This window comes from Microcaecilia unicolor, chromosome 4, assembly GCF_901765095.1.
Source record: "Microcaecilia unicolor chromosome 4, aMicUni1.1, whole genome shotgun sequence".
Lineage (NCBI taxonomy): Eukaryota > Metazoa > Chordata > Amphibia > Gymnophiona > Siphonopidae > Microcaecilia > Microcaecilia unicolor.
Window position 1 is genome coordinate 178,087,865 of NC_044034.1, and position 15,359 is coordinate 178,103,223.

Sequence of the window (15,359 nt, forward strand, 5' to 3'; positions counted from 1 at the left end):
TGGCCCACTTAGTCAGCTTCCATTGAAGAGATTTGCAAAGCCACAACATGGTATTCAGTCCACACATTCACATCTCATTACTGCCTTGAGCAGGATACCCGATGTGACAGTTGGTTTGGGCAGTCAGTGTTGCAGAATCAGTTTGGTGTCTAGAATCCAACTCCACCCTCCTAGGCCCATTTTATTCTGTTCCAGGCTGCACTCTCAGCTAGTTTGTATATAGTTTCAGGTTCATCTGCATTCAGTCCTCTCCATTGCGAGGCCCAATTGACCACAGTTTGTTGTTTTGGGTGAGCCTGGATGATAGGGATTCCCCACGTGAGAATGTAAGCCTGCTTGTCCTCAGAGAAAGCGAAGATACTTACTTGTAGCAGGTATTCTCTGAGGGCAGCAGGCTTCACTTCTCATAATCCCACCTCCCCTTGGAGTTGTTCCTTCGTACTTTGTTTCTTTTTTATGGTATTGTATTAAACTGAGGAGACACGGATATACTGTGGGTGGGAAGGTGCTCTGTGCATGTGCGGTGGGAAGTGGCACATGCCCCAGAAGGCTCTCAAATTTTTCTGTGCTGGCTAATGTGCCGAATCCCAGGTGACGTGGATCGTCTACTCACTTGCTGTCCTCGGAGTATACCTGCTACAGATAAGTATCTTCGCCGTACAGCATTGAAGGACCGTCAGGATCATAGAATGACATTTTTATTGAATCAAACCTTTGAACTCTGTTCTAGGGTTACAAGCAGTGGCATGTGGAGATTATATAGCCTATGTTAGTTTCAGATGGGCTGAGCGGCTGGTACAGAATTTGGAACACACCTGTCCTGGGGATAATCTGCCTCCAACATTTTTGGATTTGTGCACTTCCATTTTGGCAGACACTGTATTACTTAGCCAAGAATGTGGCACTTCTGTTTGTGGCTTCCCATTGTCTTTGGTTCCAGAATTGGTCAATGAACAGTTTATCTATGGCTTGGCTTAGTAAATTGCCTTTTTTTTTTTTTTTTTTAATTTCATTGAGGTACTTTGAAACTTAGATGATACAATTAATAAATGAACATTGGCAATGAGAAGAAATACAGTACCCAGAGTGTACCAGAAACAAACACACACTTGCTATAAAGCGTTCATACCATACAAAGGTGCAAACAATTCAGAATAACAATGTTCAAGATAATACAACTATGATAACCTCTTATTTTAATCCCACACCCCATTTTAGAGGAAGATGATAATGCAAACAAATGATAGAGGTTAAAAAAAAAAGAAGGAAGAGAAGGTAAAACCCTAGTAGTTGAGTTGTGATCAATCATATCTTATCCTTTAACAAGCCCTAAATTTTTTTCCCTCTGGGTCAGTCTTACAGATAATGACAATAAAATGCTCCATCTCATAAATGTCACTGTTTATTTAACCACTTGCACAACAAAGGGACTCCAGGTTTCTTCCAGGCTGCTGCCAGTACCAGCTTCCCCACACTCAAAATATTAATGAACAAGAGTAGTTCTAGCACTGGAGAAACCAGAGGCACACCTGTTCAGCAAAAGGATTCCCGGATCCCAGGAGAGATGGAGGCCCATAAGCATTCAAATTTGAAAAAGAATATATCCTTCCAGTAGGCCCTTAGGGCACATCTTTCAAAAGTGAATCTGAGTTCCCATGACCACCACAGCCCCACCAACAAGCCAGAGAGGCAGCATGAAACCATTAGCCTACCATGGGTCAAGTACCATCTGTAAACCATCTTCATGGTTCTCCTGAATGTTGTTTGAAATTGCTAATATGGCAAGCAGACATTCTATTACCATCCATTGTGTTTCCTCATAGGTAACACCCAGGATCCCATAGGAATAAAATGGGCTGCATGAACTTAGCGCTAATTTTCATAGTGCTATTCTATAAACGGTGCGCAGAGTTGGGCACTGTTTAATATAATAGTTTGGCACCGAGATCTGTACCCAATTTTGGGCACGAGAATTTAACACCAACTGAAACCTGGTGTAAATTCTCCTAAATTAAGCACAGATCTCTCTTCTGTAATGCTGCGCATAAATTCCAGATGCGCTCCCTTCAACAGCCACGTCTTCTTTCTGATCCGTTTATGATCCCAGCGCCTAAAGATGTACATGTAAACTTAAATTAATGCCAACTAAGACCAATTGATTTATTAGTGCACAATTATTTGTGATAATTGGCTCATTTGCCAATTAAATTGTGTGCAAAATTGAGCACCATATTGTAACCAGGTACCTCTCTTGTGCAGCCAAGGATAGAACAATCTCCTCCAGCCACAGGCTCCCGGTACAGTGAAGAAACAGATGTCCACCAGTAACTTCAATCTTAAGAACTTTTATTCCATGCAGGTTTCTAGTACACAGTTCCAATAGCAGCATAGCACATACCAGGATTCAATATAGGCTTACAGGCTCCAGTCTGGGCTCTTTATCCAGTGCACAATAAACAGTAATTCAATTCTCAAGACAAACAGTTCTTTCAGTTCATCATCACAGTTAAGTCACCCAGCAGCAGTTTCTACCTTCCATCCTCTTTACCTTCAGGAGAGTTCAATATTTTAGGGACTCCTTCTACCCAAGGGTTTTCCCCTGCATCAGCTTCACAGTGAATTGAATACTTTTGGGACTTCCTCTCACCCAAGGAATCTCAGCCTGCTTCAGTACTTTAGGGACCTCCCTGCCCAAGGGTTTTCAGCCTGCAAATACTCTCTCCTTCTGCTTCTCTCTCCTGAACTGAACTCCACTTCCTGGGACTCCTTCCCACCTGCCTAATCAATCCCTAGCTTCAGCTACCACAACCAATCATTCTCTTTCCCTTAGCTTCCTCACACCCAAACCAGCTGAGTTAAGCATTAGACTAATGAGACCAATGATGAGCTCCTGCACACAGGGTTTCCTAACTCTCTTTCCGCCTAGTGGCAGCCACTCTACACAACCTGCCAGTTTACACCCATGTCTTCCCCGATTGCAGCTAGGAGTCCAGTCCGAGTTCTTCATCTCACCCTCTGGCTCCTAGCCTGCAATGCCTTCAGGGACTTGTATTTCAGACTGAAACTGCCTTAACCCAACTATCCTGGAGGTGACTTTATCACAATATATAGAATTAGGGTGTATATGCACACTAAATCTGTTAGTGCACCTTAGTAAAAGGAGCCCTTAGTGTATTTAGCCTTTGTATGCTAATTTTTAGTCTAATACTAGTTGCAAAGATTTTTAACATATAAGTGGTATTCTACCACAGAATATGAATTAGTTTGCTTGCTAAATGTGTTTTTACTTGGAACAAGTTATTTTTATTTTGTAGGTGTTTCTTGGTGGTGTTATATTTCTTTGTTTGTAATTTATGTGTAAGTCACCTTGAAAGGATAGGGTATAAAAAAAAATAAGCAACTAAAAAATAGTGTGAAAATTGGCCCCATAATATAAACTGTAGGTAATACATAAGTATATAAGTAATGCCACACTGAGAAAAGACCAAATGTTCATCGAGCTCAGCATCCTGTCCAACTAATGTACTTAAGTATTCTCCCAGTATAGGAAGCAATTACCAAATTCATACATTGAAAAGATATAAATAATAAAATCCATATAATCCAAATCATTTTAATTTGCAGATTAATTAGTTAAGATTTTCCCAAGAAGATGCTGTTCTCTTTATGGTAGTCCTTGTGGAGCTCTTACTCAAGACATCTCATTGAATTCTCCAAAACAAATATACTAGAAAGATCACAAAAATAAGAGAAAACTAAGGGGCCCTTGTAAAGCTTAGTGCGCACTAACGGAATTAGCACGTTAAATGTAAAGAAGCCCATAGGTATAAAATGGGGTTCCTAGCACACGCTAATTCCATTAGCTTTAGAAAAAGGGCCCCTTAGAGAATTTATACTTTGAGTCAGGCCTAAAGATCAACAGTACACAGTGAAAATCATTGTAGAAGAAAGGTGTTTTCAGCCTGAAGATGCTAAAATGAAATGGACATTTTTCACTAGATAGAACAAAGCTACAATTAAAAATTAAGACATCGAGAGGCAGAGATCAATTTTTACTCACTAAAATGAATACAAGTGATGTAGTACTGCAATATGAGTAAGTAAGAAAAGGCCTCTGAGCCTGTAAAGAACAAACCCAGCATATTGTATGACTGGGTTATGAATCTACTGCTTAGGAAGGTGTGACTTGTTTTGGAAAACAATTACACTCAAATTCTACTTTATCAGGCATAATGTACAAAGGAGATGGGGACACATAGATTTAGTAGCAGTGGCGTAGGAAGGGCGGGGCGGTCCGCCCCGGGTGTCAGCGGGTGGGGGGTGCACCGGACAGCCCTCGTCTCCTGCCTTAACCCTTCGGTTTTTTTTTAATCCATTGGAGCGACGCAGGCAGCGCTTCGCGTCTGCCCTGCGTGTGCTGTGAAGAGAGAAAATCACCTCGCTGGCGTCGGGCCTTCTCTCGTTGTGTCCCGCCCTCTTCTAAGGTAACTTCCTATTTCCTCGAGGGCGGGACACAACGAGGGAAGGCCCGACGCCAGCGAGGTGATTTTCTCTCTTCACAGCACACGCAGGGCAGACACAAAGTGTTGCCTGCGTCGCTGCAATGGATTAAAAAAAAAAACGAAGGGTGATGGCAGGAGACGAGGGCTCTGTCGGCTCTCCACGAGGGGGGACGGGACCGGGTCGGGGGGGGGGGGGGAGTCAGATGGGAGAGGGGGAGCTCAGAGGGGAGAAGGGGAGTGCTCAGATGGGAGAAGGGGTGGGGGTGTTCAGAGGGGAGAAGGGGATTGGGGAGGGTGGGGGAGCACAGATGGGTGTTCAGAGGGGAGAAGGGGTTTTGGAAGGGGTGGGGGAGCTCAGAGGGGTGCTCGGAGGGGAGAAGGGGATTGGGAAGGGGTGGGGGAGCTCAGGGGTGTTCAGAGGGGAGAAGGGGATTTGGGAGGGAGGGTGGGGGAGCCCAGAGGGGAGAAGGGGATTGGGGAGGGAGGGTGGGGGAGCTCAGAGGAGTGCTCGGAAGGGAGAAGGGGATTGGGGAGGGTGGGGGAGCACAGAGGGGTGCTCGGAAGGGGATTGGGGAGGGTGGGGGAGCTCAGAGGGGTGCTCAGAGGGAAGAAGGGGATTGGGAAGGGATGGGGGAGCTCAGAGGGGTGCTCGGAGGGAAGAAGGGGATTGGGGAGGGGTGGGGGAGCTCAGAGGGGAGTGCTTAGATGGGAGAAGGGGTCTGAAGCTGGAACTGGGGTCTGACAAGGGGCAGGAGGGAAAATGGGTCCATGTCTGGGGCTGAAAAGGGGGGATGCAAGGCATGTGGTGGATGAAGGGGGCTGGAACTGGGGGCTGAAAAGGGGACAGGGAGAAGTGGCTGGGGGGCTGAAGCTCGGGACTAATGGAAGAAAAGGGCTGGGGCTGGAACTAGGGGCAGGTGGAATAAGGGGGCTGGAACTGGGGGCTGTAAAGAGGGGACAGACCCTGGATGAAAGGGGGGGGAGTGTGAGGGAGGGCAGACCCTGGATGGATGGGAGAGGGAGGGCAGATGGATTGAAGGGGCAGAGAGAAAGGGCAGATGGTGGGTGGAAGGGGGAGAGAGAAAGAGGGCAGAGTGGGGCAAATGGTGGATGGAAGGGGCAGAGATAGAGGGCAGTTGTGGATGGAAGGGAGAGAGAGGGCAGACAGTGGATGGAAGGGACATTAGAGAGGGCAGACACTGGATGGCAGAGAGAGAGAGAGCGAAGACAGATGCTGGATGGAAGGAAGACTGTGAAAAGAAGATGAGGAAAGCAGAAACCAGAGACAACCAACTGTAAATAAAATACATATTTTTATTTTTTTGCTTTAACATGTAAATAAGGTAATCTTTTTATTGGACTAATTTTAATACATTTTGACTTAACTTTCAGAGAACAAAACCCCCTTCCTCAGGTCAGGATAGGATACTGTCACAGCACTATACTGTATTGACCTGAAGAAGGAGATTTTGACCTCTGGAAGCTAAATGTATTAGTCCAATAAAATGGTATTTTATTTTCTGTATTTGTTTTATTTCTATTTGTTAATTTGTAAAGTGGTGATTGGTATTTGTTAGTTTTTTCAAATTTACATCTGCTGTCTTTATATTTTGCACAGTACTAGGGGACATTTTCTGTTTCTGTGGTGTTGCATTGTATGCAGAGTCTGGCATCGGGGGTTCAGTTTAATTTTTGTCTAAATAGAAAGTTTATTATTACTTTTTCTACAGTGGATTAGGGTGTATCTGTGTTTCTGAAAAAGACATGGCTTTCAGTTGACATTGACTGTGCAGGATCGACGATCTGTACTAATCTGTCTGTTTTCGTTTTACAATAGGTGAATTGATGTTCTAGTGTTCACTGTAGTGTTTAAGATGCTTTCCTTTTCCTTGTGTGACTCGTTCAAATTACTACTTATGGTATGGTATAATTGCTCTTTCTCCGAGGACAAGCAGGCGACGTCCACGGCAGCCCCTCCAATCGGAGGAACACTTTACTAGCAAAGGCCTTTGCTAGTCCTCGCGCGCCGATGCGCACCGCGCATGCGCGGCCGTCTTCCCGCCCGAACCGGCTCATGTTCGTCAGTCTTCTTTTGTCCGCACTCGGTACGGTCGTGTTTACGCCGTTCGCGCCCCTTAAGTTGACCTCGCGCGTCTTTTTTGACTTTTCGCTAAAGAAAAAAAAAGGATTTCGGAAGAAGGCCTGTTCGGTCTTTTTCCCCTTCCTCTATTTCCAGTTTTTGCCCTGTTAAGTTTTCTTTCTGTATCGGGCTAGGCCCTTTGAGGCCTCGGGTCGAATTTTTTTCTCCCCCTCTTTTTGGTGCCTTACCGCAATTACGAGTTTTGATTTCGCCGGTGTGATTTTTCCGCCCATGTCATCGAAGTCTCCCAGCGGCTTCAAGAAGTGCACCCAGTGCGCCCGGGTAATCTCGCTCACTGACAGGCACACGTCGTGTCTTCAGTGTCTGGGGGCTGGGCACCGCCCGCAGGCCTGTAATCTTTGCGCCCTTTTACAGAAAAGGACTCGGGTAGCGAGATTGGCCCAGTGGAACGTTTTGTTCTCGGGCTCTTCGTCGGCACCGGGAGTATCGAGTGCGTCGACGGTGTCAAGACCTCCGTCCTCGGCCGCGACTGCATTGAGTGCATCGAGGCATCGACCCTCTGCGTCGGGGCCGAGACATCGGAAGGCTGCGTCGGCGTCGGTGGTACCGGGTCCTCCACTAGTGCTGATGTCGTCGGACGGTGGTGCTTCGACTGGAGTGCAGGTGAGGGTTGTCCATTCCCCAGCTGGTGGCGGTGAGCCTTCGGGTGGGTCTCCCCCTACCCTGAGGGCTCCTGCGGTACAGCCCCCCCGAGACCGACCTTATTCGGCCTCGGCCCCAAGGAAGCGATGGCTGGATTCTACGTCCTCCTCGTCGGTACCGGGAAGCTCCGGTGACATGCTTCGTTTGAAAAAGTCAAGCATTGACACCGGTCCCCTTCCCGTGTCGGTACCGAGAGCTCTAGGTCGCCGAGGGAGTCGGCACCCAGTAGGCATCGGCACTGGGAGGACCGCTCACCCTCTGTTCAGGAGGTGTCGATGCGCTCCACCTTGGACAGCCCGGAACAGCCTCCACGCCCGGAACAGACTCTGACATCGACACCTGCATCGGCTTCCATGTCTTTCTCCACAGCCGCTCTGCACGAGAGTCTCCGGGCCATTCTCCCAGAGATCCTGGGAGAGCTGTTGCGCCCTTCCCCTCCGGTACCAGGGGTGCTTGCACCACCGGTACCGTCGAGTGAGGCGCCGGCTGGCCCCTTGCCAGGGGTGAGGTCTCCGACATCGGTGCCGCTTGCGGTACCGACTGTGGTCGCCTCCCAGGAAGGCTTCCCGACGACGACGGCGGAGGGAGCTTCGCCGGAGCGGGCGAGGGAGTCTACCTCTCGACGCTCACACCGTGGCCGTGGTTCCACGGAGTCGAGTCGGGCACGGCTTCAGACACAGGTCCGTGAACTTGTGTCTGATACCGATGGTGAGGCCTCGTGGGAGGAGGAGGAGGACATCAGATATTTCTCTGACGAGGAGTCTGATGGCCTTCCTTCTGATCCCACTCCCTCCCCTGAAAGGCAGCTTTCTCCTCCCGAGAGTCTGTCTTTTGCGGCCTTTGTCTGGGAGATGTCTACGGCCATCTCTTTCCCGGTGGTTGTGGAGGACGAGCCCAGGGCTGAAATGTTTGAGCTCCTGGACTATCCTTCTCCACCTAAGGAAGCGTCCACAGTACCCATGCATCATGCCCTCAAAAAGACATTGCTGGCGAACTGAACCAAACCACTAAGTAATCCCCACATTCCCAAGAAGATCGAGTCCCAGTACCGGATCCATGGGGACCTAGAGCTGATGCGCACTCAGTTGCCTCACGACTCTGGAGTTGTGGATTTGGCCCTAAAGAAGGCTAAGAGTTCTAGGGAGCATGCTTCGGCGCCCCCGGGCAAGGACTCTAGAACCTTAGACTCCTTTGGGAGGAAGGCCTACCATTCTTCTATGCTCGTGGCCAAAATCCAGTCTTACCAGCTCTACATGAGCATACACATGCGGAACAATGTGCGGCAGTTGGCGGGCTTGGTGGACAAGCTCCCCCCTGAGCAAGCCAAGCCATTTCAGGAGGAGGTCAGGCAGCTGAAGGCGTGCAGAAAATTCATGGCCAGAGGGGTGTATGACACCTTTGATGTTGCGTCCAGGGCCGCTGCTCAAGGTGTGGTGATGCGCAGACTCTCATGGCTGCGTGCCTCCGACCTGGAGAATAGGATCCAGCAGCGGATTGCGGACTCGCCTTGCCGTGCGGATAATATTTTTGGAGAGAAGGTCGAGCAGGTGGTAGAGCAGCTCCACCAGCGGGATACCGCTTTCGACAAGTTCTCCCGCCGGCAGCCTTCAGCTTCTACCTCCACAGGTAGATGTTTTTATGGGGGAAGGAAGACTGTTCCCTACTCTTCTGGTAAGCGTAGGTACAATCCTCCTTCTCGACAGCCTGCGGCCCAGGCTAAGCCCCAGCGCGCGCGCTCTCGTCAGCAGTGTGCGCCTCAGCAAGGCCCCTCGGCTCCCCAGCAAAAGCAAGGGACGAGCTTTTGACTGGCTCCAGCAGAGCATAGCCGACATCCAAGTGTCAGTGCCGGGCGACCTGCCGGTCGGAGGGAGGTTGAAAGTTTTTCACCAAAGGTGGCCTCTCATAACCCTCCGATCAGTGGGTTCTTCAAATAGTCCGGCAAGGATACACCCTCAATTTGGCTTCCAAACCTCCAAATTGTCCACCGGGAGCTCAGTCTTACAGCTTCCAACACAAGCAGGTACTTGCAGAGGAACTCTCCGCCCTTCTCAGTGCCAATGCGGTCGAGCCCGTGCCATCCGGGCAGGAAGGGCTGGGATTCTATTCCAGGTACTTCCTTGTGGAAAAGAAACAGGGGGGATGTGTCCCATCCTAGACCTAAGGGCCCCTGAACAAATATCTGGTCAAGGAAAAGTTCAGGATGCTTTCCCTGGGCACCCTTCTCCCATGATTCAGGAAAACGATTGGCTATGCTCTCTGGACTTGAAGGACGCCTACACGCACATCCCGATACTGCCAGCTCACAGACAGTATCTGCGATTTCAGCTGGACACACGTCACTTCCAGTACTGTGTGCTACCCTTTGGCCTCGCCTCTGCGCCCAGAGTGTTCATGAAGTGCTTGGCTGTAGTAGCAGCGGCACTTCGCAGGCTGGGGGTGCACGTGTTCCCATATCTCGACGATTGGCTGGTGAAGAACACATCCGAGGCAGGAGCTCTACAGTCCATGCAGATGACTATTCGCCTCCTGGAGCTACTGGGGTTTGTGATAAATTACCCAAAGTCCCATCTTCTCCCAGTGCAGAGACTCGAATTCATAGGAGCTCTGCTGGATTCTCGGACGGCTCGTGCCTATCTCCCAGAGGCGAGAGCCAACAACTTGTTGTCCCTCGTCTCGCGGGTGCGAGCGTCCCAACAGATCACAGCTCGGCAGATGTTGAGATTGCTGGGCCACATGGCCTCCACAGTTCATGTGACTCCCATGGCCCGCCTTCACATGAGATCTGCTCAATGGACCCTAGCTTCCCAGTGGTTTCAGGCTGCTGGGGATCTAGAAGACGTGATCCACCTGTCCACGAGTTTTCTCAAATCCCTGTATTGGTGGACGATTTGGTCCAATTTGACTCTGGGACGTCCTTTCCAAATTCCTCAGCCACAAAAAGTGCTGACCACGGATGCGTCTCTCCTGGGGTGGGGAGCTCATGTCGATGGGCTTCACACCCAGGGAAGCTGGTCCCTCCAGGAACGCGATCTGCAGATCAATCTTCTGGAGTTACGAGCGGTCTGGAACGCTCTGAAGGCTTTCAGAGATCGGCTGTCCCACCAAATTATCCAAATTCAGACAGACAACCAGGTTGCCATGTATTACATCAACAAGCAGGGGGGCACCGGATCTCGCCTCCTGTGTCAGGAAGCCGTCAGCATGTGGCTCTGGGCTTGCCGTCACGGCATGGTGCTCCAAGCCACATATCTGGCAGGCGTAAACAACAGTCTGGCCGACAGGTTGAGCAGGATTATGCAACCTCACGAGTGGTCGCTCAATTCCCGTGTAGTGCGACAGATCTTCCAGGTGTGGGGCACCCCCTTGGTAGATTTCTTCGCATCTCGAGCCAACCACAAAGTCCCTCAGTTCTGTTCCAGGCTTCAGGCCCACGGCAGACTGGCATCGGATGCCTTCCTCCTGGACTGGGGGGAGGGTCTGCTGTATGCTTATCCTCCCATACCTCTGGTGGGGAAGACTTTGTTGAAACTCAAGCAAGACCGAGGCACCATGATTCTGATTGCTCCTTTTTGGTCGCGTCAGATCTGGTTCCCTCTTCTTCTGGAGTTGTCCTCCGAAGAACCGTGGAGATTGGAGTGTTTTCCGACCCTCATCACGCAGGACGAAGGGGCGCTTCTGCATCCCAACCTCCGGTCCCTGGCTCTCACGGCCTGGATGTTGAGAGCGTAGACTTTGCCTCTTTGGGTCTGTCAGAGGGTGTCTCCCGCATCTTGCTTGCGTCCAGGAAAGATTCCACTAAGAGGAGTTACTTCTTTCTATGGAGGAGGTTTGCCGTCTGATGTGACAGCAAGGCCCTAGATCCTCGCTCTTGTCCTACACAGACCCTACTTGAATACCTTCTGCACTTGTCTGAGTCTGGTCTCAAGACCAACTCTGTAAGGGTTCACCTTTGCTAGTAAAGTGTTACGATTGGAGGGGCTGCCGTGGACGTCACCCATCAGTGAGAACAATCAGCCTGCTGTCCTCGGAGAATACCTTCTACAGGTATGTAGCATTCGCTATATATAGGTCCTGAGTGTTTTGTATTCTCGGTATGCGTAGTACTGGATTTTGGGGGGGGGGGGGGGTGTTAAAAAATGACCGGCCCCGGGTGTCAACTACCCTAGCTACGCCTCTGTTTAGTAGTCCAAATAAATGTATATTTTCAGAAGCACTAAGAACAAGGAGGGAACCAACATATCAAAGATCCATATAAGAGATATGCTCATAGTGCTGCCAAAATGGAGTCTGAACACTATAAACTTTTCTATTCTATAGCCAGACCCTTGGAGTTACTTGTACCAGAGTAGGTCATTTCATTATCTCATGCTAGGCTCCTAAAAATTGATTTGCTGTGATTCCTGAGTTATGTGCTTAAGGACATAATGGAATAAATATTTTTTCTTTTGCCCTTTAGGTTTCCCTGTGGAAGGTGGCTAGGGAAAGGAATGGATGATGGTAGTCTAGAGAGAATTTTGGTTGGAGAGTTATTAATCACAAATACTGAGTCAGATGACAGGCAGTGCAGAACACCACCATTGCAGCATTCACCAAGTATGATTAGAAGATTGGTCACCATATCTCCAAACAGCAAACAAAGTGAGTACAAAAAATGTTCTGAATTTGAAATATTTAAGAGAATGCAAAAGATATTTCACTTTTAAAATGTGCGTTATTTAGTTTTATGACATTATAAAGGTAATTTTAATAGGTATTTCTAAGGTAAATATTTGGGTGCTGATCTAAGATGTGCGCCAAACTAAATTGCCTAATAAGCCAATTAGTACAATAAATTGGCACCAATATGGATTTGCGTGCACATCTTGCTACGCGCTGTTCTGTAATAGTGTGCATCTAAATTCCATAGTGTATAACCTAAAAGGAGGCGTGGCCATGGGAGGTGGATGGACAGGTCAAGGTGTTCCTAAAATTTGCACACTGTTATAGAATACTGGGGATGTGCGCTGTGAATTACATCAGGTTTCAACAGGTGTAAGTCCTGGCATCAAAGTTTGGGCGCTGAAATCAGCTCTCAATGCTGTCCTATAATGGACTAGCCGTTCAGCCCGTAAAAACGGGCTAGTATAGAAAGGGGGGGTTGAAAGGCCCGCCGCCGAGTTCGCCGCTGCCGCTCCCCCTCCAAGTTTGCCCCCCCCCCCCCCCCGGAGCTGTTGCCACCCACCTTCCACCCGGTCGGGCCCTCACTCCGCTATTGAAACAGCGAGGGTACGCAGCACACAGCTCTACTGCTGAGCTGCCGTGGCCTTCCTTCTTCTCTGCCTGTGTCCCGCCCTCGTGTAACGTCGTCGAGGGCGGGACACAGGCAGAGAAGAAGAAGGAAGGCCGACGGCAGCTCAGCAGAGCTGTGTGCTGCGTGCCCTCGCTGTTACAATAGCGGAGCGAGGGCCCGACCGGGTGGAAGGTGGGTGGTGGCGGTGACTCCGGGTGGGGGGAGTGTTAGCGACTGCGGTGTCCCTCGCAAATGCGCAGTAGAGACCCTCTCTGTTCCGCCCCCGTCATCACGTATTGATGCGGGGCAGCGAGGGTCTCTACTGCGCATTTGCGAGTGAGTACGACACTGCCGCTCAATAGCCAGGCCGTAAGACCAAAGGGGGAGGGATCCTCCATCACCACGGGACCCTGATGCAACAGGCCCTGCTCCACTGGCAGCCGCAGAGGGTCGTCCACTGAGAGCCTGATCAAGTCCGCATACCAGGGACGTCTGGGCCAGTCCGGTCCCACCAGGATTATCCGGCCCGGATGCTTTGCCACCCGGTCTAGCACCCTGCCCAACATGGGCCAGGGCGGGAACACATAGAGAAGCTCTTGTTTCGGCCACTGTTGGAGAAGAGCATCTACTCCCAGGGATCGAGGGTCCCGTCCTCTGCTGAAAAAGCGCGGCACTTGGCAATTGGCCGATGACGCCATCAGATCTAGGCTCGGCTGGCCCCAGCACTTCGTGATGTCCAAGAACGCCTGAGCAGATAGCTGCCACTCTCTGGGCTCCAAGGTATGGCGACTGAGAAAGTCCGCCTTGACATTCATGACTCCGGCAATGTGGGCCGCTGACAGCTGTTCCAGGTTCGCTTCCGCCCACTGGCATAGATTCATGGCCTCCTTGGCTAGAGGGGCGCTCTTGGTACCTCCCTGGCGGTTGACATTCAACGCCAGTACCGGGATGAACTCCAAAAGCGCCAACCGAATGGCCCTGAGTTCCAGGAGGTTGATAGACCACTTTGACTCTGCAGGAGACCAGAGCCCCTGCGCTGTCCTTCCCAAGCAGTGGGCTCCCCAGCCCGACAAAGAGGCGTCCGTCGTGACGACAATCCACTCCGGGGTCACCAGAGGCATTCCTGCAGACAACTTGTCTGTCTGCATCCACCAGCTCAGCGCCTTGCGCACTGCTGGGTCCAAGGGAAGGCGCACAGCATAATCCTCCGACATCGGAGTCCAGCGCTGCAGCAGAGAGTGTTGTAGTGGTCTCATATGAGCCCTGGCCCAGGGCACTACTTCCATCGTGGCCGTCATAGAGCCCAACAGCTGCACATAGTCCCAAGCCCGAAGAGGAGAGGCTACTAGGAACTGGTCCACCTGAGCCTGAAGCTTGACAATCCGATTGTCTGGCAGGAACACTCTGCCCACTTGGGTGTCGAATCGAACTCCCAGATACTCCAGGGACTGAGTCGGGCGCAGCTGGCTCTTCTCCCAGTTGATGATCCACCCCAGGGAGCTCAAAAGAGCAACCACCCGGTCCACAGCTTTGCCGCACTCTGCATAAGAGGGGGCTCGGATCAACCAGTCGTCCAGATAAGGATGGACTTGTACTCCTTCCTTTCGCAGGAAGGCCGCAATGACCACCATTACTTTGGAGAAGGTCCGCGGAGCAGTAGCCAACCCAAAAGGGAGGGCTCTGAACTGGAAGTGTTGGCCCAGGACTGCAAAACGCAGAAAGCTTTGATGAGGAGGCCAGATGGGAATATGTAGGTACGCTTCCTTGATGTCCAAGGAAGCCAAGAACTCTCCTGCCTTCACTGCCGCTATAACAGAGCGGAGAGTCTCCATGCGAAAGTGCCGCACTTTCAGTGCCCGATTGACCCCTTTTAGGTCGAGGATAGGCTGGACAGAACCTCCTTTCTTTGGTACCACAAAGTAAATGGAGTAACGTCCCTTGCCAGTCTGATTTTCTGGCACCGGAACGACCGCACCCAGGCGGATCAGGTTGTCCAAGGTCTGCTGCACTGCCACAGCTTTGACCGGAGACTTGCAGGGAGAGAGTACAAACCCGTCTCTTAAGGGTCGGCAGAACTCTAACTTGTAGCCGTCTCTGATGACTTCCAGCACCCAAGCGTCTGAAGTTACTTTGGTCCACTCGCCCAGAAACGAGGACAGGCGTCCTCCAATCTGCACTGGGCCATGGACCAGGACCCCGTCATTGGGTACGAGACCCTGGGGGAGGACCGGAGGGCGTACCTCCGGGACGGCGGTCTCTGCGAAAGGAATGCTGCTTGGGGGAGAAGTTCCTTTTGAAGGAAGAGGGGGCAGAGGAGCCCGACTTGCCCGGGCGGTACCGACGGGCTTCTTGAAACCGACCTCTGGAGATACCAGGGCGAGCACTGACCTCTGGTAACCTCGTGCCCTTAGACATGCCGAGATCGGTCACGATTTTGTCCAGCTCGACCCCAAAGAGCAGCTTGCCTTTAAAAGGCAACTTAGCCAGGCGGGACTTAGAGGCGTGGTCCGCAGACCAATGTTTCAGCCAAAGCCAGCGCCGCGCAGAGACTGTCTGAGCCATGCCTTTAGCCGAGGCTCTCAAGACATCATACAGTAAGTCTGCCAAATAAGCCAAGCCCGATTCCAGGGCCGGCCAGTCAGCCTCAAGGAAGGATCCGAGGGGGGAAGCCCGCTGCACCATCGTCAGGCACGCCCTGGCTACATAGGAGCCGCAAACTGAGGCCTGCAAACTTAAGGCAGCCGCCTCGAAGGACGACCTTAAAGCCGCTTCCAATCTTCTGTCT

General features: G+C 50.9%; 1 protein-coding gene across 1 annotated transcript in view; it reads left to right on the plus strand.

The window, feature by feature from the left end:
* The window catches only part of DENND5A (DENN domain containing 5A), a 315,605-nt gene that overhangs the window by 265,034 nt on the left and 35,212 nt on the right, over positions 1 to 15,359 (plus strand). Inside the window, exon 19 of the mRNA XM_030201008.1 lies at positions 11,762 to 11,943. Within this exon, the coding sequence (XP_030056868.1) occupies positions 11,762 to 11,943 (182 nt within the window). The remainder of the gene's footprint in view (positions 1 to 11,761; positions 11,944 to 15,359) is intronic.